We start from the raw sequence: 26,063 nt of genomic DNA on the forward strand, positions 1-26,063 counted from the left end.
ACAAAGCAAGCAAGCTAACCAAAGTTTTGCTCCATATGCATTAGGAAATATGCTGTAATGATTTTATCCATATGCATGTGCGACAAGGTGGAAAATTTGATATGTTTTGTGAAAATTGCAGCGTTGGATCTATAATAAAAAGAAGATGTGGTATGATTGCCAATGAGACAGCTGTCCACAAGAGACCAAAATGACACAGAAATTAACATTGATAGATCACCGTACGGCCTTCAACAAGAAGCAAAGCCCATACCGCATAGTCAGCTATAAAAGTCCCCGATATGACAATGTAAAACAATTCAAACGAGAAAACTAACGGCCTTAATTATATTAAAAAAAATGAACGAAAAACAAATATGTAACATATAAACAAACGACAACCACTGAAATACAGGCTCCTATACAATAAATTTTTTTATGGGATAGATTTCTTGTCCTTTTATATATGCAATTGGGCCGGTTTTTTTTTTTTTTTTTTTTTTTTTTGGATTGTTTTACACAAGTAATTTTTGGGTCATTAATAGCTTATTTTTCAGCATTGGACCTATGACTGCTTACTTTACTAAATTATGTCTTTGTTGGAAAGATGTCTCATTTGGCACTTATACCTCAACTTCTTATTTCTATATACAAAGCACGTTTTAGAAAAAAAATAATAGGTAATATGGCACCCACTATGATCCAGAGACTTTTAATATTAGAGATATTTTACATATGTCAACAGGACAGCAGCCGAACGATAAAAAACCTCTAAGGTATATTTTGTGATAAAATAAGCAACAAATGGATATTATCGATGGATGAAACTATATAAAAAATGTATTGAGCTATATACCGTACCCCCTCAGTGGCGGATCGGGGGGGGGGGGGGGGGGGGGGGGGGGGGGGGGGGGGGGTTCCGGGGGATGGACCCCCTTTTTTTGGACGATCAGTGCATTTGGATGGGGACATGTAGTTGGAACCCCCTCCCCTTTTGTCCAGGGTTAGGACCCCCTTTTTAAAATGGCTGGACCCGCCCCTGCCGCTTTCATAACACTTCTTTTTAGCATACTGAATATTATGATGTTCTTACTTTTAGTTCAGGTCCTGATAAAAAAAAATACACATTCAGTACAGAAAGAAATATTTCAATGAAAGTATCGTGTTTTTCTAGGCAGAAATGATTTTGCAATGACATTTTACAGGTTTAAAAGGGCTCAAATGATTTTCTTACTGGACAGTGGTCACTTCATTGGATATTTCACTGTGTCGTGTCGTGAAATTAATGCAGGTTCAATTCATAACAATGCACAAAACCGGTTCAAATACTTTTGCAAGGCGAAAAAGAAAGTCGAATCGTGAAGCCAATAAACAATATTTTTTCAATCTGAGCATGCAAATTGAAGATTACGTTATATATTTTACATTAAATATATTTGCAGAATAAAAACTTTGGTAATGAGAGTCCCAGACAACATATTAATTGACTGTTTCCCCACTAATTCCACGTGTTTTAAGTAGTAGTTTACTCGTAGTAGCCCACAATGCATTGTAGTTCATTGAGTCGATTGGTCAGTTTTTCAAGGCCATATTGGCCTTGTGTTTTGGAAATTACTATGCAAATATATTCTGACGTCAGAAAATCTAGAGTTCTCGACCTGATCAACAGGTGGTCATTTAACTACCTGTAGATTTACCTGGTTTGTTTTTAACAGAACTAATTTAAATGAATGATAGCTAGCTTGCTTTCCTCATGTCCAATGTCCTGAATGGACTATTCTATTTAGGTATGGGACATTTTACATTTGATACACTATTTGTTCTTTCTAACAAAGATAATTATTGTAAATTTTTTTTTTGGATAACAATCACAAATAAATCATTGCTGGTAAATCCCACTTTCATAATGAAGAATAAAGCACTGAAATTTCTATTCACTAAGCCATTTGTACTTTTTTGATATATTGAAAATAAATTTTTCACAGTAATTCCGATTGAAGAAGATCCTGAATATTAAATGAAACTTAGAATTACTACTATTCCATTTCAGGAATCGTAATATAACATGAAAATATATCCCATTATAAAACACCAAGCCACACATAATTCATCTTGTAGAATTATTCACAATTAGATGGGCTATCCAAAAAAATCCATTTCACAAACACTTTAATTCCATATCAGGAATCAGAAACTTAAAATATATTTTTTTTATAAACTAAATTCACTGATTGAATTTCCATCTTCACTGTAAAGAGACACAAAAAGAAATGGCCTAAAATGCCCCATCTCTAAATAGAATAGTCTATTCAGGACATTGGTCATGATACATGAGGAAAGCAAGCTATCTATCAGTCATTTAAATTTTACCTTTTAGTGATTTTTTTTTACTGGGTAGTTAAATGACCACCTGTTGATGACCTCTCACAATACCTATCATACAATTTAAATGGACAAATTGTGTTGACAATTTTTTATACTGGTCAGGCAATAGGTATTTAAATACCACAAAGGTGATTGTGGAATGACAGTAACAGGAAACAATTGCATTGAAAATGTGTACAAACCTTTTCTCCATATCTTTCAATGTTTGGACTAGTTGATTAGTTTTCTCCTCTAGCTTAGTTACCAGTTCTGTTTTATGCTTTAATGACTGGTCACAATTCTGGAATAAAATATCAAAAAATCCAAAATACTGTAAAAAAAAAAAAAAAAGGCAGAAATATTTGCAGGCATGTATCATTGATTATCTAAGAATGGTAACTAATACTGGATTTGTTATTGTGTTTTCAGGAAATGCTGCTGACAAACAATTATATACAAATTCAAAATGCAACGTTATTTTTGCAAAATCAATCATCTGGTTGAGTTTTTGCTATTATAAAAACACTGCAAAAATTCCTGAATTAACAGTACCATTAACTCATTCCAACTGAGATTGCCTGCATGATCAAAGGGTTAGCAATAGAACACTCAGTCACAGTAAAATCAACATAGTGTATATAAAAAGTCACAAAAGTAGTTTTAGATAAAAAAAATTGTTCTATATATTTAAGTGATAACCAAAGCATTATTTTTAACAGATCAATCCCGTTCAAGAGGTAATCAATATGCAAATCATTTTGATATCATATACTGTCAAGTATTCAAAGAAATTTCTTATCCTAAAACAGGTATTTAACCATGTCAGGGGCAGATCCATCCATTTCTCGAAGGGAGGGTTCTAACCCAGGAAAAAGGGGGGGGGGGGGGGGAACTCCCAACCATATATATGTCCCCATTCAAACAACAATGGTAAATTACAAACTAATTCTAATATTAAATTAATCTTGAACAATCAGAATAAGGTATTTACAAAATCTAGCTCTTTTATGAAAAGTCCATATATTATCTTAAATAAATATAATTCGATTCAGAATGGAAGCAAAAAAAAATTGTTTCTATTGAAATTCTTGTTTTTATGAAAAAATGAAGTTTGTTTTGATCAAAGTGAATAATAATTGTTTGTTCCAAGAAAATAATCGACCTTTATAAAATTTAAAAAAATCTTTGAAGTGGAGTAACAAGGTGCTATTATTAATCCTTTTGAACAGCTTTTCTTTTAAGGAACCAATCCTATATTTTGAATTAAAAAGGATCTAACACAAGCAGAAACATACTTATAAAAAATAAACATTTTAAAAAAGATGAAAATACTTATTTCAGTTGATAATTATTTAATATCTTGAAGAACAAACAAATAAATCTGTATGACCTTTTCATTTATTTCAAACCATGTTTTATTCCAAAACAAACTATCCTATTAATTCAACAACCCTTAAAATCTTTATTTTTGTCTTTAATTTCCTGAATATTCATTAACTTTTCTAATTTTAGGATTTTGTAATTTCAAGGATGATTTATGAAAATAAAAGTCAGCACATATTCTTATCTACAATTTTAAAACACTTGACCTGACAAGTTATAATGATGATCCACTTTCAGATATAATTGTACTTTTATAAAACAATATTCAACATAAAAACTGTAATATTTATAATTTTTAGTAAGTTATTACTAAAACTATTTATTTTACTACACATATGAAAAAAATTTCAGCTAGTTTTACCTGCTTTATTTTATTTCGTCATTCTATGATTGAATAAACGAGACAATTTCAAATAGATATTAATGACAACTTTAAAAAACATCTGTCTCAATTGGTCTCTTAATTTGGAAAGAAAATCATTTGCAACTGATGGAAAAAAGTAAAATCACAAAAATACTGAACTTAGAGGAAAATCAATTTGGAAAGTCCATAATCACATGGCAATTTCAAATAACAAAACGCATCAAAAACGAATGGACAAGAACTGTCGTATTCCTGACTTGGTACAGGCATTTTCAAATGTAGAAAATGGTGGATTAAACCTGGTTTTATAGCGCTAACCCTCTCACTTTGATGACAGTCTCATCAAATTCAGTTATATTTACATTGATGCGTTAACTAAACAGACACAATAAATAAATAGTCAAAATATGGGTACATAAGTCATCATCGTATAACAATTTTAAAAGGGACATGCAATTTAACAGAACACAAAAACATCTATCTACAAACACATTCAATGATTTGTGTGTCTGACGTCAGAAAATTTTATACGTCACATAAATTTGTCGTTCAATGTGCATGCAAGCAATTTTAAAGTTTACTTAGGCAATGTTAGCATATAGGGTTAAAAAATCAAAAGTATGGAAGTGTTTAACGACCTTGACTGGCTTTTCAGCCCTCGCATGGTCTGTATCATTTGCAGACCATTTGTTCACCCAATGCAATCAGTCTTTAGATATTAAAGATGAAAATATGTCTTTGCGAACAATTAATAAAAATTTGATAATCTGTTCAAGGTTATTTGAACTTGTCGATAGACTCATTATTTTAATGCAAAAATAGATAAATTCAATTACAAAAAAAAAAAGTTTTCTATGGTAAGCTTGTTCATTGTTGTTAAGAGCAAACATTTTTTTTTAGCCTGAAAATAACATTATATATTATTTGATTAAATCAGTGTAAATTATGATTCCATTTCCAAATATATAGAGATTTTTAAAAAAAAAGTGGAGTTATTTGTATGGGAATTTCCAGAAAGCTCACAGATAGCTTTTTATAACCCATAATGTTACAATTAAGTCCCCTTATAAAATGGGCAAAGAACTTCGTATTCGTCACCTCCCTTTTTTTTGCTATATATTTCATAAAAATACTTTTTTTCAAAAAAATATTTTGAGGGCATTAAAAGAAGTAGAATTGTCTAAAGTATGTTTGTTTTTTTGGTAATAGTTTTGTCTTCAGGTGTTGTTGTTTTCTCTTGATGTGAACTCCTACAATAATTTTTTTATAATTTAATTTGGTTGAATATACAAATGTATAGCAATTTTCTAAACAGAAAATAATATTTGTTTTTATTTTGTGAAAAGATGAAAATGATCCACAAAAAAAATATAACCAAATGAACAAATAAACCTGTGACACTTCTGCTTCTATTGGTACATTAAGTTGCTTAAAATCAAACCAAAAATAACCCCAAAATATTTTTTTGAAAAAATGTAGTTCTATATACAACATATAGCGAACAATCTCAAGTGACGAATACTTAAGGCCACACTCTATCTCTTTAAAAATCAGCTGACCGTTTTAATCACATATCATTAGTGAAGAGAAATCAAACTTCTCAATGATCAAAATTCGTGTTTGTAAAACTGCTATATATCCAATGAAATTATTCCTGTAAATTGTACACCTTTGTCAAAGTCTTGGAACTTATTTATAATTTATTAGAATTTGGTGGGAGATATCATTTAGACGAATGCATACAATGAGATTATATTTATGACCTTGTAAAAATAAACAAGGTTCGAATGTCTTATGAAAATGCACAATGACGGACTCTTGTACCAAAATTAGAAAAATTACAAAATCAATTGATATTTCAACAACTAATGCTATCAAAAAAACATCTGCTGTAAAGGGACAGATGATCCATCTCATCATTTATTTCTAAGCACAAAATCAATATTATCAATCATATGTCTAAATCGAATATAGTTTGATAATGTCACATGAGTGTTATTATGGAATACAATAGGAAATGTAGTAATTATTTCTACAAAATGTACTAAGTGATGAGTTTGGCTTTACCACTAGACTCTTCTATATTATTTTTGTAATTGTGTAATGGCTTTATATGATATGGGGTATCCATTCATGACACAAAAATCAAAACATGCACAGCAAAAAAACATACAAAAGCAAAGGAACAGTGATTGTGTCATGTGTATTGCTGTTCTACTATAAGTCACAGTAAGGCCTTCAACAAGGAGAAAAACTTTCACCTAACTGCAGGTTAAAGATGACCCATAACACAGGTTTGGAGGGAATTATGATATGGGGTATCGATTCATGATACAAAATCAGAACATGAATAGCAAAAAAACACAATTATCAAAGTCACAGTGCTTGAAAGTTGTTTGACTTCTCAAAGTGACAGTGAAGACTTCAACAAGGAGCAAAACTCTTTAACTCCAGAGGTGGATTTAGGGGGGGGGGCCCCCTTTTTGGAAAAAATTTGGTTGCTTATATAGGGAATCGCGGAAGCGTGACTGGATCAGGCCCCCTCTTAGGCAGTCAGTGGGCCCCCACTTATGAAAATTTCTGGATCCACCAGTGAACTCATTGCAACTGAAAGATGACCCTAAACATGAGTTTCAGTGGAATATTTGGCAAAATGACGATCATGCCACACTTGTGAATTGAGGAACAAAATCATGGATAATATCAATAAAATAAATCTCGCAAAGAAATCAAACATTTACCCATCTATATGTCATTATTTTTTCAGTTTTTTCAGCAGTAAAACTTTTAAATGATATGACTTGTAAGTTACAATTACTGTTTCTCTTGGAGTATACTCAGTAACCAGCTTTACCAAAAGCAATAGTTATATTTATCCATTTGAAGATATTATATTTATTACAATATCTTCAAATGGATAAATATAACTGCATCAGCAATTATTAACTAATGGCTAATTAATCCAAATCAATATCACAAGCCACTAATTCACACTGGATAAAGATTAAACAATTGTATAAATAATTTATCCAAATTGAATAATCAACCATTCAAATTACAATGTATTGAGTGGTAATATGAGGCAGGCATTACCTGTGAATGGGGACGAAGTTTGTTTAAATTAATTTTTTTGTAACTTAAATATTTGTTAAAAAAAGAAACGGAAATATCGTAACGTTTCCGATTTTGGTTCTGTTGTTAGGGATTTTACTTGAGACGTTATTTAAGTTATGACATCATGTTCAATGTAAACAAAGAAACGCAATGCATCAGGTAACATTTATTCATACCAATTTGAAAGACAAAGAATGATTAAAAATGAAATATTGGTATTGTGTTCATTGAGTTCCTATATTTTACTAGACTAATCAAAGTCTCACAACAACAAGACCGGAAAAAGGAAGTAGAGTTATGTGTTCTGCGCAAATCAGGAAATTAAAAAAATTTTCCCAATTTTTTTTTTTTTTTTTTTTTTAAGTGAATTTTCTACTGTAATAGGGGACTTTGTCCCCATATAAATGAGTTACTTCAACTTTGTACTTGTTTGGCTTTATAAATATTTTGATATGAGCGTCACTGATGAGTCTTATGTAGACGAAACGCGCGTCTGGCGTACTAAATTATAATCCTGGTACCTTTGATAACTATTTCAAGCTTTATAATACATTGATACAAAAAGGTTAAGGATATTACATTAAGATGAATAAATGATAAGATTGCTGATTATATCATAAGTATCTGAAATATTCTGTACTTTTAACAAATGCAATTAAAACCAAGTTCATATATGTAATATATATTTTGTCTAACCTGCTATGATCACTATACAGCCAAATCAAATTTGTATAAAAAGTGTTTCAAATGTTAATGTATTAAAAGACTTCAAAGACTCGATCAATTTAATAAAAATTAAATATATGATCCATCATTAATTAAAACAAGAAGAAATTCAATTACTTTTTTCTGTGGTAAAAATGAAGTTCAAATATGTTCAATTACATAACTGTATACTTTTAGTAGTATAATCAACAAAATCATTGATATCATGTTTATGTTTAACATTATAAATGTGGTTTATTTTTGTATATAATTGGTATCAGAAACACAACGCATTCAATATCTCAGTATCAATTTATTTCCTGGTACTTATATCGTATACATATGAAAGATACACAATTTCATTCCATTTCATAAAAACAAAGTTTTAAACATTTTTTAAATGCCCTAAGCCTTATAAAATTTATTGTTTTAAATTGCGTACCATTGTTTTTTGGCGACAACAATCAAGTTCCTTAAAGAATAATTTTTGGCAGCCAATATCATATTTTGCCATGAGATAGGGTAATGAATCTTCAAATGTCATCAGTAACAAAATCTTGATGAATGAGAGCGTGGGAGTCTTCTTTAAGATTCTGACAGTCCTATACTTATGTCACCTTAAAGGAAAATTATTCTGTTCGTTTTCAGTCAAGCATTTCACGCCTTCAAGGTAGATCAGTCTGTAAAACGTGCCTTATTGGTTAGACCACAAAACAAAAAAAATTTCTAATTATAATTAAACAATAATAATTATAAATATTTAATTGATTTGACCGAGGGACACCAGTCTTACCGATTCTTGAATCATCTATCAATATGCTAGCAGGTGGTTTCTATGCCTACTTATAATTAATCTTATAAAATAAACATCTTTGATATGAATCTTCCTTTATTACTTGTGAATCTACACTAGGGGTAAGTCTTAAATTTCTACTCTTAACTCAGATTGATTTTTTTTATCTAATATAATTATGAAGTTTTTTTTTTCAATTTCAAACCATCGATAAATATGAAATTCAGTCATTAAGTAACAAATGTTTTGCACATTAAATAATAAAATATTATTCATATGTAAAAATAATTGATAATTTGAAATTTTTATGCATCAAAAAAGAAAATGTATGTCACCAATTTGAAAAAGTTAAAATGTCTTACTACAATTTGTTTATAACTGTAAATAAAAGTTCAGCCATCTTTTTATTTGGCAGACGGTCCAATTTCTTAATATACCTTCTTCTTATTTTTTGGTGATCATTCCAAATAACTGTGTTTTTTTGTTGTTTTATTTATGAATATGATTTATTTTTGGGGGCTATTCAAACAATTTTAGAAATATTATGTATGCCATAAAAAAAATCGAAAGTATAGGTTTGATAACAATTTTTGTTTATCATTTTAAGAAAATCAAAATAGACAATAGAATTTGCTGAGGAAGCTTCAATATCAGAAAACCTTTTAAAAGTAGATATAATATTTGCAATCAAAGAACTTGTTCTCTTGATACAAAGGCTAAGTCAATAAAAAGGTGATTGGAAACATGATTTTTTAAAGGATTTTACTTTAATGGTGAGATTATTGTAATCTCAGCAATAAAATAAAATACTTTGAATTTAAAAATGAAAATGAAAACTTCAATTAAAAAATATAGATACATTTACTTCAATAGGAAATAATGCAAATTTATAGTGAATATATAAAAAGCAATTTGAATAAATATTTCAGTAAAGTCTATCACAATATAAAAATTTTGATCTCCAAGATGGCCCAATAATTTTTGTAATGGACAGATCAGAAAAGCAACATATAATCTACTTACAAATGTACTGCAATCAAAACCATTACTGTTAAAATATGCACCTTTTTTGAGAACTGATATTAATCAATTTTCATTCAATATTTACTATTATCATTTTATTTAAAATTATTCCGTTTTTGACAAAAATGGAGCTGTTTCTCTGGTTAATATAAACCTCAACTGGCACCATACTATGCTAAATACTGACAGTATACCAGTCATAATTTTAAAGTTTAACATTTCTTAAAATGTATAGTGCACGTGTCTCGTTTCTTGTTTTTAATAGATTAGACTGTTGGTTTTCCTGTTTCAATGGTTTTACACTAGTAATTTTTGGGGCCCTTTATAGCTTGCTCTTTCAGTGCGAGCTTTCAGTGCGAACCAAGGCTCCTTGTTGAAGCTGTACTTTGACCTATAATGGTTAAATTTTATAAATTGTTACTTGGATGGAGAGTTGTCTGATTGGCACTCATACCACATCTTCCTATATCAATACATCTGTAACTGTTATAACCTATCTGGGGTGAAAAAAATATCTATGCAAAGTCTGTAACTGATATGAAAACCATACAAAAAAGACTAAAATTGTACTTGAATGTTTCAAAATTAATCAAAGTTGGACAGAGAGTTGTCTTATTGGCACTCATACAACATCTTCTTATATCTTTATTTGTATTTATATCTGCACTTGAATAGGGTCAACTTCAATCTGTCACAAGTCTGCAATACCGACACACTTTGGTTTTATATTCCTTGTCATATGTATTTAATGTTTTCTCCTGTCTGGGACATGTGCTCAATTCTATACTTTATTTTAGCCAATAGAATTTTAGCTACACTTAGACAACCAATCAGAATCAATATATGTTAAGAAATAATTTCAAAATGGCATGCAAAGTGAAGGAAATTAAAAGCTCTGCACTTGATGTGACGAAATAATACATGATGTCAGCTCAGACACCCATGACACTAAAGTTTATCATGACATATTACTTTTTATTATCGGGCATAAAGTCACTTTTGTTTATTATGACATATCACTTTGGAGATAACTGTAATTGTATAGTCTGACCTTCGTAAAAGGTGGATTTTACTGTCACATATTTAGTCTACATAGCGATGCGGAGCAGAGCTAGGTAAACAGATATTTGCGATGGAAAAACCAACTTTTACGAAAAGACAAGCTTAAAAAACAATACAGTTATCTCCATTCTAATGCCATATGTTTAACAATAAATTTCATTAAATAAATATTTTGGCTTAAAAATGCCATAAATGAAAAAGTCTGTGAAACTGATGCATCGTCTTTTGACATCCAAACAATGTGACATCATATGTATACTCTGGATGTTAAATGTCAACAATAAATGTATTTATAACTTTTGTTCACTTCAGAATGGTATCAATATTGACTGTTAGAAGATTTTGAGGCTCAATTCAGAGTTTCTTGTTTAGTTTTTGAGAAATTACATACCCTAAAAAAAATCTGAATTCAAAATGGTGGCTTTCTTAGTTACGGACTTGTAGAATGTGGAATTAACCTGTTGAACTATATTTGTCAATGTCCAATCAAAATTATTGTTACAAACAAATTGCATTATAATTTTCATTACAGGGCATAAAGTAACATGAAAGCTGCTATTGTAATAACTTTAGTTTGTTTGGTGTGTTATACAACATCACAAAGTTATCACTTCAGCAATGGATGGAACCCAGGAAAAAGATCGTCATCACAATGTAGTTTTAGTCCATATGTTAAGTCCATGATATCCAAATTGTTAGAGGTAAGATATCTTTATGGATTTTCATTAAAAAAGGGTCACATAAAAAGGGGAATGTCACATATGCCACGCAAAAAAACAAAAACCATGGTAGGTGTATTATTAAGAATACATGTAATAAGAAAAAAAATTGCAAATATTGAAAAATTTTCAACCTAACATAACAATACTGATAATTAATTATAGCTTATACAGTATCCATATTTATGAATTTATCTGTTGTTGGGTCAATGTCATGGTTTTCTATATTCTAATTCGTTGAAAATTTATTCTATAAATAATTTTGACCAAATTTAGTTTCAGCTATTTTTACAACTATTCAAAACAACTACTCAACATATCTTTCAGAAAATTAAAATAAATATGAAAAAATTCACAACACAAGACAACTGTAAATAGGCACATAAACATGAAAAGTATGTGTCCAAGACTTTATAACTTATATGTATCCACACTACTTGCCAAAGTTTGAATTGACTTTGCAACTTTCTATTATGCATAATTTTTACTTCAGAATGAAACACGCAGATTACAGAAATGTTCAAGATCAGTCATTCAAGAGCCTGTAGAATATTTTCCAATGGTGAGTTTTCCATCTATGAATTATATACATGAAAATGAAAGCTTTCCTTTCTAACAGTATTTCATTTTAATAGTATGGTACAAACATGTTCATATGAAACCCAAATAGAACTTTTATTAGCTAAGGCTATATTTTTTTATTATTAAACTTAAGGTGGTACCTAACACTACAGGGAGATAACTCTGTAAAATCAGCTGAACATTTTAATTACGTTGTGTTGGTTAGGGAATATTAAGCTTCTCAATGATCAAAATTAGTGTTAGTCAAACTGATATGTAACCAGTGTAATTTTTCTGATAAATTGGTTGGTTAAAATTTTTTGAAATTTTTATATTTCTGTCAAAAGGTCAAAGTAAATACTTTGTCAAAATTTTTTGAAAATTAAACGAGCCAAATTAATTTTAGTGAAGGTGTTGGGTACCACCTTAATATTCTTATAGATTTTGCTGTTAAAAATCAATGGACAATATTTCTTTAATGATCTGGTTCAAGCAAAACAGTGTTTCATTTGCTGCTGTTCATTTGTCCCCCCTGTTTCAGAGATTGTAAGTGAAATGTATAGTAAGAAAAGTCCTGGATCCTAGAATTATCAAATGCTGTCCAACTTCTACCCCTCCTCCCCTATAAAAATAAGATGTGGTATGATTGCCAATGAGACAACTCCCCATTAGTGACCACATGACACAGAAATTATCAATTATAGGTCACTGTACAGCCTTCAATAATGAGCAAAACCAGTACCATATGTCCTTCAACAAAGAACAAAGCCAATACTCTATGTTTAAAACTCCTCTTTAACCTTAAAACATATCCACGTTGCACCCAATAAATGGTCATGTAACATTAACCAGTGATAAAACAATCAATCAAAACAAATGACAATAAAATCTGCTTTAATTTGACAAAAATTTTGTCCTGATTATAAAATTGTCTGATTATCAGGTCATAGATGCACATTACAATTTATTTTTATTTTGCAGGATAAAGGAGATGACATACAAGTACCATGAGTCAGATAGTGCTGAAAGAATTAAGCACATCCTCATATGACAGTTAAAAACTTCATATTTTAACATTTGTTTCAATTTTATTGTGTATTTTACCATTAAACTAGAAACAATATTAGAATACATATGTTATATTTGTTTTGTTTAAATATTAAACCTTTCTGAACCTTTATACTGGACTTACACACGATTATGTTTTCCTGCTCTGATAAGATGCTATTTTTGTTAGTGTATGCAATCCATATGGAAGTATAAAGCTGATATTGGATTGCAAGATGATGAAATCAGCATATTTAATGCTTCTTGCTTGGTTTAAGTATACAAAGAAATTATTTGTTTCAGTATCTTCAGTATGAAATCTATTAGGAAGTATAAAGCTGATATTGGAGTGCAAAATGATGAAATCAGCATATTTAACGCTTCTTGCTTGGTTTAAGTAACTTACAGACATTATTTGATTCAATATCTTCATAATGAAATCTATTAGGAAGTATAAAGCTGATATTGGAGTGCATATCAGTATAATTTTCATTTATTTTATGTTATCGTGCTTTTGTATTCTGATACTGTTATGTTAATAAGAAAAGAAAATGTATTCAAATTATATTTTAATAAATCAATGTCTAAAAATATTGGCTGCTTTGGAATGAATACTTATCAAGAACAAATGATGACTGCCTAGTCATGACTAATTGTAAAGGCATTATTGGATATAGCTGTGAATTAACATAGTGACAAAACAGATTGTCTAACCTTTGATTGTTGTTGTTTAAAGCCACTTTCAGAGCTTTTGGTTATATCGTTGCTGCCAGGTTTTTGTGTGTGGAGAAATGCCTAGGAGAGCATTACACACTTAGGCAGAGAAGCAGACAATCAGAGTCAACTAAGATTGTAGTCGAATGCACCTGCCACATGCAGGGTGGCTCCTAAAGAAGAGATATGTGGATCTTGTGCTATTAGAAAGCCTGAAAATCTTCCGATATGTTTATTCAATTAACTGTTCCAAAAACAATAAATGAAATCTGAATTTTTGTTGGGTAGCCGTCAATGAGAAATGAGATGATAACAAAACATAACCAACAAATCATTTGATTCTGAAACAGTGAATTAATTATAAAAGTAGAGGAACAACATAAATACAGAATAAGGAGATGTGGTATGATTCTCCATATGACATTGGTTTTAACTACTTATAGGTTACTATACAGACTTTTTTCAATGAACAAAAGTTATACTGAATTGTCAGCTGTAATAGGCCTTAATATAACAAAACTTTTACACTTCAAGTGAAAAAAAACCTCCTGATTAATGATAAAACAATAAAAAAAAAAAATACAAAATGTGACAGCATTTATAGAAAACCTCTGAATAACAGGCTCCTGACTTGGGGCAGACACATATAGAATGTGGTGGTGCTAAACATGTTTGTCAGCGCTCAAGACTCATTCCAATCTTGTACAGTGGTGTTAATAATTGAGAATGGAAATGGGGAATGTGCCAAAGAGACAACAACCCGACCATAGAGCAAACAACAGCAGAAGGTCACCAATAAGTCTTCAATGCAGCGAGAAATTCCGGCACCCGGAGGCGTCCTTCAGCTGGCCCCTAATCAAATATATACTAGTTCAGTGATAATGAACGCCATGCTAAACTCCAAATTGTACACAAGAAACTAAAAGTTAAAATAATACAAGACTAACAAAGGCCAGAGGCTCCTGACTTGGGACAGACGCAAAAAGGCGGCGGGGTTAAACATGTTTGTGAGATCTCAACCCTCCCCCTATACCTCTAGCCAATGCAGAAAAGTAAACGCATAACAATACGCAAACAATATAACAAAACATAATTACAAACCATAATAAACAGATGTGCAAGGAATAATGTAAAGTCCTTCTTTTGTATATAGAAATCGTTGAAGAAATAACATGGAATATCTAGATGGTTTCGAATCAGAAGTCAGTGATATAGTCCTTTAGAAAGTGTTGCATGAGGAAAAGCCAAGACATATAAGTATTGCCTAAAAAATTACTGTTAAAAGTTCCATAACTCTGGAACATTCAGAATAGAAAAAAAATGTCCAAATCCAGAAGAAGCATACATTCACCTATTCTAAAAGGAATAGTTTGCATTATTTTGATCCCAGCCCATGTGAAAAATAACCTTTAATGAAAATTCCAATAGTGCTTAATTAAAAATTCATTTCCCATTAACTGAAATAATCACAAACTTAAACAATTGATACCATCTCTAAAAAAAAGCACTCCTAAGTGCTGCTAGTTCGCTTTGTTGATAGACAAAAAAACTAGTAATTTCATAGAAATCACAAAAAAAAGGCAGCCATGTCAGATATCAGCTGATTTGCCAGGATATGTTCTTGGTATTGATCATAGTTACAATAAAATTTGAACACAGAGAAATGTCCACCTTTGTAACTTTAAAATTTCAACAATTGCCAGCAGGGTTGCAGGAACATCTCAACTTAGTTTTCCTAACAATACTATTTTTGCAAGCCAGACAAAAACTAAGGTTCAAACAACTTGAGGAAAATTTTTATATATTTATTTGATTATACAGTGCCCAGGTTTTCATATAGATTTTACTTTCCTAAACTTTTGGCTCTGATCTTGCAGGAGGAATATTGTCATTCTATTGTTAGTATGTTGTGAACAGGTCCTTGATGAGCAATACATGTAAATAAGCAACACAATCCTAAAGCTTGCATACTAAATTTAGAAAAGTTCTTATTCATAATTTTTGAAAAAATTACAAGGAAAACTTCATAGAAGGCCATCATGTGAAAGAATGTAAAAGTATTTTGTAAACAGTAAGTTGATGAGCGATAACTATATAATGCATTACTTGGTAATGCATAGGAGGCTCCAACTCATAGTTCCTGAGAAAAATGCAATGAAAATTTCATGCATTCCCAAATTTTGTAAGAATAGAAAAGTAATAGGTTAAAATAAAGTTGATAAGCAATAAATGTAAGAAGTTATCAAAATGTAACTCATACTCACATTAAGCTTGCTACTAAATTTCAGGATACTCTGATATGTAATTTCTCAGACAAATGCTACTGAAATATCATGGGACAGAGTGACAGTTGGACAAAGGAAAACCTCTATCCCCCCTTTTTTCTACTGCCCTCTTCTTTCTTTTGGAGCAGGGGTATAACAAAATGAAAGTTACTTATGTTGAACTTTGATATTTTCCATAAGAGACTCATTTAGCACGTTTCCCTACAGTTTATATTTCAAACTGTTTAAACTACAGAGTTAACCAAGTGATGCTTAAACTGCACAACCTGTGGTGTGTTAGATGGACATGTTCACCTTAAAAAATCATTCTTTAAACGTAAAGAAGAAGACCAATGAGTATAGTTTCTAAGATATCTAATTAATCACAAAAATTTAACATTTAACATAAAAACTGAATCATGAAATGAGATCAAGTACAGTTGAACCCTGTCTGACAAAAATATCTAACAAACTATGCTTTTATATACCAAATATATATGTTCTAACTTTCATTATGTAAACGAACTAAAAAAATATCATGTGATAAGAAAGTTACACGGAAAAATGAAAATGAGATCAAGGACTACAGATAAATGCAAAATTTTTTGAATAAAGGCACCAGTTTACAATTGATAACCAGGCTCTTCTACCTTAAAAAATATAAAGCTTTATACAAATAGTTTACTGAATAACAACAGCAAGATTAGAATCCTGCTTCAATTTGTGTAACCATAATTGTAAAGAAGACAATAAAAATTCAATCTAGTCAAACAGAAAGCAACTGCACGATAGATCTGAAAATTACCCATTCAGTACAACAACATCATTCAGTGACAAATATTAAGTCACTCCTTCATGTACAAGTTTTGCACAAAAAGACAAGGTGATTGTAGGAAGCATCCAAATATCTTAATCAAAGAGCAGATTGCTCTGAGGGATACGATTGCCATTGTTTTCATTGACACATGTATACATGTAGCTGGATAATATTATCTTCAAAACTAATTCAACTGCACATGTAAATGTAATTTACGTCATCTGAATAGTTACAAAATAGCCAAAGCCCGGTTAAAAGTGTGTGACAATGTACTTAGGCCTATTGTGTTTTATTTTTGTACTATCAATTCCAAGTTTACTTTCCACAGCAGTAACTGAAACTCAGAGTGAGAGAAGTATTTCACTTCTTTTCTTATCACCAATTTTCCTACGTTAATTCTAGAAGGAACCCCATTCCTATCTCTTTAAATATTTAATTTCCTTTGGGTCAGTGATCATGAATCCTTTTCGTACACATTCCTCGGTTTAAATTGCAATAGTTTTCAATATAATACGACGTTTATTAACAGAACGAGTTAATGTTAATGTTTCGAATCAGAATTCACGGAAGTGACTTCCAGAAGGGAGACAACTCGAAACGATAATATGGAAGACTCAATTTCGACTGGAGGTGTTGAAAATAAACCTGAACAATGGGGACTAATTTATTTTAATTTAAATGATGCATATGATTTAAAATTATGCAACAACAATAACCCTCAATAGCAGCCATACATAGAAAGGATCCCATGAGTTATAAATTAATCAATCAAGTGGGGAATCCAGAGCAACCATTTAACCTAGTACCCCTTGAAGTCAAGAAAACTATACGCATGCGCATAATTACCTAAACAAACCCTGTAGTAAGAACGTATATTAAACTTAAATGGTTCTTTATTTTTCATGGAAGTACAATATCAAATATCAGTTTAATAACGGTGACATATAAGTAAAACTCCACTTCAGTTCTTATATGACAGAAATAGATTTATTAGAATGCAGAGAACTCTCACATTTTTATCACAACTGGGGAATTCCCTCTGACGTGTTTCTAAATTTATAAAAACACTAAATATAAATACTGCTTGATTCTGATTTTCCGTGTTGTTAAAAACACGCATATAAGGCAAGGGAAATATCAAACATGAAGATTATGAAAAGAACATTATAGGAAAGTTGTTTAAGTTCAATCCCTTTGTTTGTTTTTACCTTTTAAACCAAGACAATCATAAGAATCTGAGATGGTCCTTAATGTTTAGAATAAAACGGTTGACGTGAGGGCATTGTCCTGAGCCACTGGTATAAGTCTACAGATTGCTTGAAAGCAATCGTATCCCAAAAAGGATTAAGGCTGGTCTCATTTGTATTTTTTTTTTTACCCCTTTAAGACCATTGGCATTGTTTCAAAACAAGCCATTCCCTGGTTCTCAAAATCACAGGAAGTTTTATTTCTGCTACATTTATATCACCAAATTCTACTCGTTCTGAAAATCTCAAGCCAATATTATTCTGGGCAATAGTTGTTGTTCAAATAATTTCAAAGTTGTACACAGATCTTTAATGTCCTTTGACCTTGAATTCCCTTTTCTTTATTTATTCTTTTACCTGTAGTTTTTGGTACATTTCTAAGTTAATAGCTTTGATTTCCTCTAGCTGTTTCCGTAATGAGATCATGGTATCCTGTTTTTCATGTATATCCTTCTCTAAGATCCTCAGCGCCATTTCCATCTCTTGCTTCATGCCTATTTGTAGTTCCAATTCTTTTTCAACATCCTGTAAAATATAAAAGTCACATTTAACATCGTTTAACAATATTTTACACATACTGTGGATTCATTTATTTTCGTGGATTGAGGAACACTTACATATTCGTGGATTTTTAAATTTGCAGTTTTAATAAAGTTTGCATACATTCCTTTAGAAAATTTGTATTTGTTTGAGCATTTTTAAAAATTTGTGGTTACCCTGTTCCAATGACATCCACAAAAGTTGGTATCAATGAACCCACAGTATTCCTAATTTATACATTTTTTTAGCTAGCCAATTAAAATTTGTTTAGTTTTTAACTAAAAGTACATTTGAATCTTAAACCAGGAATGGTTATCTTACAACATCAATTTAGTAGACTCTGTGCCTTCAATTAGGTTTGTTTGGGTCTCTGGTTCAATTTTCTTTTCCCTGGATAAACCAGGTTTGGAAAAACATACTGACCAACATAAAGTCCAACCTAGTAAATCATTAGCTTAGAGATGAATAAAACATTAATTGAAGGGGAACAGATATAATCCAATATTTGATCATTTCAGTCTCATTCTAAATGGTGTCCAATGTCTAGATTTAATTTATATTTCCAAAGTCATGAAAGAGGGCCCTCATGGGGTTTTTGATTATGTGATTACTTGGCCGTTTTTTTAATGATTATTTGATTATTAAGCCAAATATTTCATGATTATTTGATTACCTAGGACTGTATTTTTAGTTTATGATTATTTGATTACTAAAGATAAGCAAATATTTAATGATTATGTGATTATATTGGCAAAAAAATGGTGATTATGTGATTACTAGGACCCCCCCATGAGGGACCTCATGAAACAAACTTCCTAGTCATTTGAAATAGTCAACTCTTCTAAACTGACATACCCAGTAGTTGATGGGAATAAAAATAATTGCAAAACATTTTTTTATTAATCAATTCAGTTATGGGTTATATTCACATCTAAATGTTGTAATGGGTCAAAAATACCATTAACAGGGGTTGAAAATGCAAGATAATTGTAGTAGTCCCTATCTTTAAAATGGTTTTTCTCATGGTGTATACTTATTTGTTATTTTTAAAATTGAAAAAGTCTAATATTTTGATAAGAATATATTCCTACTCAAATCATAGAAGAATCTGACAACAAATGAAGCTGTAATCCACACAACATTAGATTCTTGATAGACTAATACTTTACCCATGTAATGAACAAATCAGTGTGCATTTCCTCAAATTTATTGTGGGGTTAAATAAAATCTATTGAATATTCAACTATTTTGTTCTTTAATCTTTGGAGCTATTTTATGAAATATTTCTTTTTTAATACAATTGTCAAGTAAGTGAAAATGTATTCATTTTTAAAGATTTTTACTTTATGTCAAACACACAAAATATTATTGAAATCATAAATGAAAATGTACACACCAAGATTAAAATTCATAATAAAGTATGATTTAACAGTGCTCTGGTCTGAAAGGAACACACTGCTTTAATAAAGCAAAAAAAATAATGCATTAAGCTAATTAAAAGCATGGGAGGTAACTGTGTTTTTGTGAATTTGTAAGGGAGATAATCTCACCAGTCTCATTTTGGTTTCTTCCTCCAGTTTAGACTTTAAATCTCCATACATGCTGTCAAGTCCAGTACGTGATGTCTGATATGTCTCACGTTCTACTTCAATATCTTGTTTGGCAGCCTAATGACACAAAATTTATTGCAACAGAATGTTTTTTGGCAGTTTTATAGGGATTTTTTCTTTGGTAGAAAACTATTTCTGCAAGCAACAACTTTCACTTAATTTTCAAATAAAATTAAAGACATTAAATTTTTTGAATGTCTAATGTAATTGTTCATGATTTTTCTAGTACATAAAATATATTTCAACAGAAAGCACTTGCCGAAATAATTCCCCAAAATGCATTTTGGGTAAAATAAAGCAACAAAAGACAAATGGCTGCTTTTCTTATTCATTTAAATCTAAAGAGTTATCCATATATATGTATGAAACTCTGTAGCATGTTTCAAAATGAAATATTTGTATCTTTGGTGATAGTGAAAAACTACCAGCTGGTTTATTAGAAGGTTTTAAAAAAATAATTATTAAACACAAACATTTCAAGAAAAATTGACAAATGATTTTTTAAGAAATTGTACATGAATCAATAATTCACCAACCTTATAATTTCTTATTTGTAAAACTAAATCAATTTCATAATAAAATGGATAATTATTTTTGTCAATTACAATTTTTTTTTTTTTTTGCTACATTTTGGCAATACTTTCAATGTTGTATTTACAAAATTCATATTGAAGAACTATCTATAAATCGAAGATAATAAGTGACCTTTTATTATAAATTGACTTCTTCAGGAGTCCAAAAAGGAACTGATTCAGTTTAAGCAGCAATTTGTCTTTAGTAAATATGTGTGTGCATGTTACATTTTGACAACAGGTATAATACTTACACTTATATTTCTAGTTGAGGCTTGCTGGCATGTAAATAAGACACACACATGTATTCAAGCACAACTCACTATCAAAATATTTACCAACTAATCATACAAAATATTTTTACGATTAATCACAACTTTTGAACTTACAAAAAAGTGTCAATCTATAAGAAGGTATTATGATACATTGTTCATATCAAACCTTCAAAATGTTACTTGTAAGACCAAGCAGACGAATTATTGATATGAATTTTAGGATTTCTATGTGTCTGTACTTCAATGGTGTCATTGTTTAGTTTCTGTTTTTGTTGTTGTTTTTACCATAAATCAAGCAATTGGTTTTCTGTTTTGAATTGTTTTACACTTTTCATGCCTAACCTGCTCATTGTTGAAAGATTTACAGAGACCTCAAGTTGTTTTCCTTCTCGTCCTTTGTACTCTGGTGTCGCCTCATTTGACAATTGTACCACATCTCCTAAATGTACCATATATACTTGCATGTCATTTAAATTTCTTACATTTAATTCTAAAAGTATGATTTTTTTTTTATGAAAAGACACTGGGCTTTATTCATTTTTCATACCATTTTATAAATCTATTACTGTAAATTCAGAAATTAATGCGAGGTTTTTATTATTGGGAAAAATGCAACAGAGCTGTAAACGCAATAATTTAAACTCACATTTTGAAATATTTTATATGAACTTAACAGGAGTTTTCTTAAAATCGTAATTAAAATCTCATTTAAGTCTAAAATAACAAAATTGTAATAATAAATACACGCAATAATTTCTGAATTTACAGTATTCTATATATCTAACAGTATTGTTTCATTCATTCAGAGTGTTGGTTTAATGCCATGACTAGGGTTATTATGTGAATACGACTATTGGAAAACATCCCTTTTGTATGAATGGAATAACTCTATTACCTTACCTACCTCTATTTGTTTGGTATGCTCCTCTGAAATATTTTCCCTATCACTTTTCAACTGTTCATTCTCTTCTTGGATAGCTAGAAAGTTATTTTTAGACAATGCCAGGTCTTCTTTCATCAAAGCATTTGTTGTCATGGCCTCCTGCATTTTTTGTTGTAAATTTGTTACTGTAGCACTGAAATATTAAAGTTCAACATTTTTTTCAGCTTCAGACTATTTATATAGATATAAGAAGATGTGGTATGAGTGCCAATGAGACAACTCTCCATCCATGTCACAATTTGTAAAAGTAAACCATTATAGGTCTAAGTTTGGCTTCAACATGGAGCCTTGGCACACATCGACCAGCAAGCTATAAATTGCCCCAAAAATGACTTTGTGTAAAACCATTGAAACCAGAAAACTAAAGGTCTAATTATATACACACATAAACAAATGACAACCACTAGCTGAACATCAGCTTCCTGACTATGCATGGTCCCCATATCTTTGTATTATAACTTTCTGTTTCAACATTAAAAACTTTGTGAGAGATAAATCCTCATAATCTAATGGAAAATTAACAATTAAATATATGTTTGGTTCAGAAGTGAAAGATCTGTTCTGTTTGGGTAATAAATCCAATTTAGCTTTGAGTTGAAAACTGAAGAAACTGATTACATAAAATAACGCATAGCAGGTTATTTTCGCGGATAGAATACAATGGTCAAAATATATTCCACCAAATTTAAAAGTGCACATGGTAAGGTATTGATTAATGTTTTGAATCCCCCAAAATAATAACCGCCAAAATATTTTGTGTACCTTATCGAGAATTTAACACACATGAAAATAACTGGCTGTATGGTAGGTTCCCATTTATCCCTGCTCATCGGCTGATCAACTCTTTAATTTCTTCAAGTCAATAATATATCATGTCTCAGGAATCTAAATGGTCTGTTTAACGATGGCGCCCAGCCATCTTTCAAATGTCTTGCGCCATCGTCAAATGACTCGCGCCATCGTTCAAATGTCATGCGCCATCATCAAATGTCTTCTGCCATCGTTCAAAACTGTGATTGTTTTTAAAGCCTGACGCCATTTTATTTAGCAATTATAATTAAATGTATGTAATTGCATAACCCTCAGGCTTTTTTTTATAGTATAATCCAATACAGTTCTAACGCCTGAAGGATATCCGGATTAAGATCGCTAATCACTTGTACCTGAGCTTGTACAGGTAGATCAACAAACCAGACAGGAGAATATTATCTGAAGATTGACGATTCATTTGTCAAATTATTTACCTAAGTTTAACAAGTCGAACACGTGCTTTTATTTTGACTTACACAATCAGCATCCCCCTTTTTAAGAAGTACAAAATAAGATGTAAAACAGTAATTATTATTTCATCGCAAATAACTCGGGTACTGCTGTATTGTAACGATAATATAGAATTACTTTAAAAAGTTAAAAAGTAAAAAGTTTTAATATTTCCTGTAAAGAAATATCGTATCGTAATTCCGAATTCATTTCGTAGTTTACAATCGAATTGATACATCCGCGTTTCCGGTTTCTATTCAGACTCGAAAGATGCATGTTGCATAGCATCGATTTGCTAGATAAATTCATTGAAAAAATTTTCATTTGACAATGTTTGCTTTACAAATCTTTTTAACCTTTTACATAACCCATACGACTCGTTTTGTCGTTGCTGCAAACCAGCCATACCGGTAATGGGTTCATGACTTCTGAATTTGACATTGTCCGTGAAAAATAAGCTCCACATGATTTTTAACCCCCATATCAATTACCAAAAATAGCAAGAAAACTACATGGGGACCTTCGTGATAGCTATTGGTCATTCTCGACTAAGGGAAATGGAGGGGGCATGAGGGCTTGGCCTTTGAAGGGTTACAAACGGCAATTATTGAAAATACATAATACTTCTATATAGTATTTATAATGAAAATTCAAATAAATATAATTTAAATAAGCAATGAATTAGCATGTTCACCTATCCCTATGTGGAGGGATGAAATACTTTCGATCGCGCTACACTGTACGGCGTAGATACGGTTTATGATGGTGAAAGTTCCTCCATCGTTCAATTTTCATCCATGGAGATCCCTGTGTCTTACAAAAAGTATCAGAAGAAAAAACAATAGTAGTAACTCTAAAATAAAATTTTGAATCATCACCAAAAAGTATACAAATCTTAAGATAAACATAACTAAGTGTGTAAAGTCTTAAGCAATAATCATAAATTGTTTTTGAGATACAGCATGACATGTAAAAGCCCCCCCTTTTTTTTTACCAAAAACTCAATATTTATAAAATAAAATTTTGAATCAAAACCAAAAAGTATACAAATCTTAAGATTAATATAACTAATAAGTGTGTAAAGCAATAATCATAAATCATTTTTGAGATATGGTGCGACATGTTAAAAACCCAATCCCCCTTTTTTACAAAATACATGTACTCAATAACTCAAAAAAAAAAATTTAAATCAAAACCAAAAAGTATACAGATCTTAAGATTAATATAACTAAGAAGTGTGTAAAGTTTTAAGCAATTATCATAAATAGTTTTTGAGATACGGCGCAACATGTGAAAAAAACAAACTGTTTTAGTTACAAAGTCCCGTAACTCAAAAAGTTTTAATCTTATTCAGTGGCGCATCAAGAAATTTTTATAAGGGCCCACTGACTGACCTAGGAGGGGGCCCGCTCCAGTCACGCTTCAGTGATTCCCTATATAAGCAACCAATTTTTTTCCCAAAAAGGGGGGGGCCCGGGGCCCCTGATCCCCCTCCCCTAAATCCACCTCTGCTATTTTCACCAAGAAGTATACAGATCGTTTGACTATCATAAGGAACAACTGTATTAAGTTTCATGAAATTTGGATGAGTCGTTCTCAAGTTAAGGTGAGACATGTTTATGCCGACAGGCGGACGGACGGATGGACGGACTGACGCACAGACAGAGGGACGGACACCGGACATTTGTATACAATAATACGTCCCATCAAAATTTTGACGGGCACAGAAAAACACTCCTCATACATCTGTTCCAAGCAGTAATCTTCTGTTGCAATTACTTTCAGGTTAGGGTCAAATTTATGCTTGATTTACTGGACTAATATAAAAGTGAACTTGAAGAAACAAACTCTTACTTCAAATGTCTGTTTAATTCTTCTAGATAATTCTTTTGATCAAGTATGGTAGCCATCTTGGAATCCTTTTCCCTGAAACATGGTATATGAGTAATAAATCAATCAATAATGCTGAATGCTGAGAGCCAACACATTTGATTTATGATTATACATATATTAGGGAAATATTAGATAATTTGAAGTAAAGAGATCATCCATTACTGAACATACTGTCAAAAACAAATGGAAGTTTTGACCTTGACTGGCAATACAGCCCTTGCATGTTGGGTATATACTGTCGTTTAATGGATGAAAATGGTATACACTATTTAAGTTAAAACTGCTTTAAAAAGTATAATCAAATACATATATTCAATATTTGATTCTAAAAATCAGGAGAGTTAGAATTACATTTGATTTCAGGATCAGTGATTTACTCTTCTATACCCTGTTATTTTTTTTTAACTTTTAACTACTAATTTCAACTTATAACATCGCACAGAAAATAATAGCAAAGTTTCGTCTTTATTTTTTTAGTTGGATCAGAATACATCTTAAAAAACATTAAAAACTTAGATCTGCCAGTATCCAAAATATTCTCTTTTGCCAGTGGCAGTCCAAATTTCCTACCATTTATACTGGTCAAGCACATTCTAAAACTTTCCAGTTCTAACTTTGACAAATGCATTTAATTTGGTTTTTGTTTTGATTATTCATAAAATATTTTCTACTGGATGTTAGGCAAACAATAGTCCATCAAAAAAGATGTGGTCCATAGAAATGCATGCAACAACAGCAATATTTAAAACACTTTAAAAGTTTAACAAACCTTAATCTCTGGTATACAAATCAATGTTAACATTCTTACCTATCA

At 30.8% G+C, this 26,063-nt stretch overlaps 2 protein-coding genes across 5 annotated transcripts in view; one reads left to right on the top strand and one right to left on the bottom strand.

Annotated features, from left to right (window-relative positions):
* LOC143044429 (RUN and FYVE domain-containing protein 2-like) overlaps positions 1-26,063 on the bottom strand; it is an 89,913-nt gene that overhangs the window by 21,662 nt on the left and 42,188 nt on the right. For 2 of the 4 annotated variants that reach the window (XM_076216443.1, XM_076216445.1), the window contains exons 7-12: positions 25,211-25,282; positions 22,058-22,229; positions 21,133-21,156; positions 20,247-20,363; positions 18,514-18,681; positions 2,547-2,644 (exon numbers count right to left, since the gene is read on the bottom strand). In XM_076216443.1, coding sequence (XP_076072558.1) covers positions 2,547-2,644; positions 18,514-18,681; positions 20,247-20,363; positions 21,133-21,156; positions 22,058-22,229; positions 25,211-25,282 — 651 coding nt within the window. The remainder of the gene's footprint in view (positions 1-2,546; positions 2,645-18,513; positions 18,682-20,246; positions 20,364-21,132; positions 21,157-22,057; positions 22,230-25,210; positions 25,283-26,063) is intronic. The other 2 variants (XM_076216444.1, XM_076216446.1) reach the window with 2 other exon arrangements.
* LOC143044434 (prepro-gonadotropin-releasing hormone-like protein) lies at positions 8,728-13,205 on the top strand. The gene is made up of 4 exons (XM_076216450.1): positions 8,728-8,824; positions 11,320-11,488; positions 12,000-12,068; positions 13,049-13,205. The coding sequence occupies exons 2-4, from the start codon at positions 11,333-11,335 to the stop codon at positions 13,076-13,078; spliced, it is 255 nt and encodes an 84-aa protein (XP_076072565.1). The 5' UTR covers positions 8,728-8,824; positions 11,320-11,332; the 3' UTR covers positions 13,079-13,205.

Source organism: Mytilus galloprovincialis, chromosome 9, assembly GCF_965363235.1.
Source record: "Mytilus galloprovincialis chromosome 9, xbMytGall1.hap1.1, whole genome shotgun sequence".
NCBI classification, from domain to species: domain Eukaryota; kingdom Metazoa; phylum Mollusca; class Bivalvia; order Mytilida; family Mytilidae; genus Mytilus; species Mytilus galloprovincialis.

Bases quoted from the DNA above. Each gene is read 5' to 3' on its own strand.
- LOC143044434 (XM_076216450.1), top strand. From the start codon at position 11,333: ATGAAAGCTGCTATTGTAATAACTTTAGTTTGTTTGGTGTGTTATACA. The intron at 11,489-11,999 runs GTAAGATATCTT...TTTTTACTTCAG, and splicing joins TGATATCCAAATTGTTAGAG to AATGAAACACGCAGATTACA. The intron at 12,069-13,048 runs GTGAGTTTTCCA...TTTATTTTGCAG, and splicing joins CTGTAGAATATTTTCCAATG to GATAAAGGAGATGACATACA.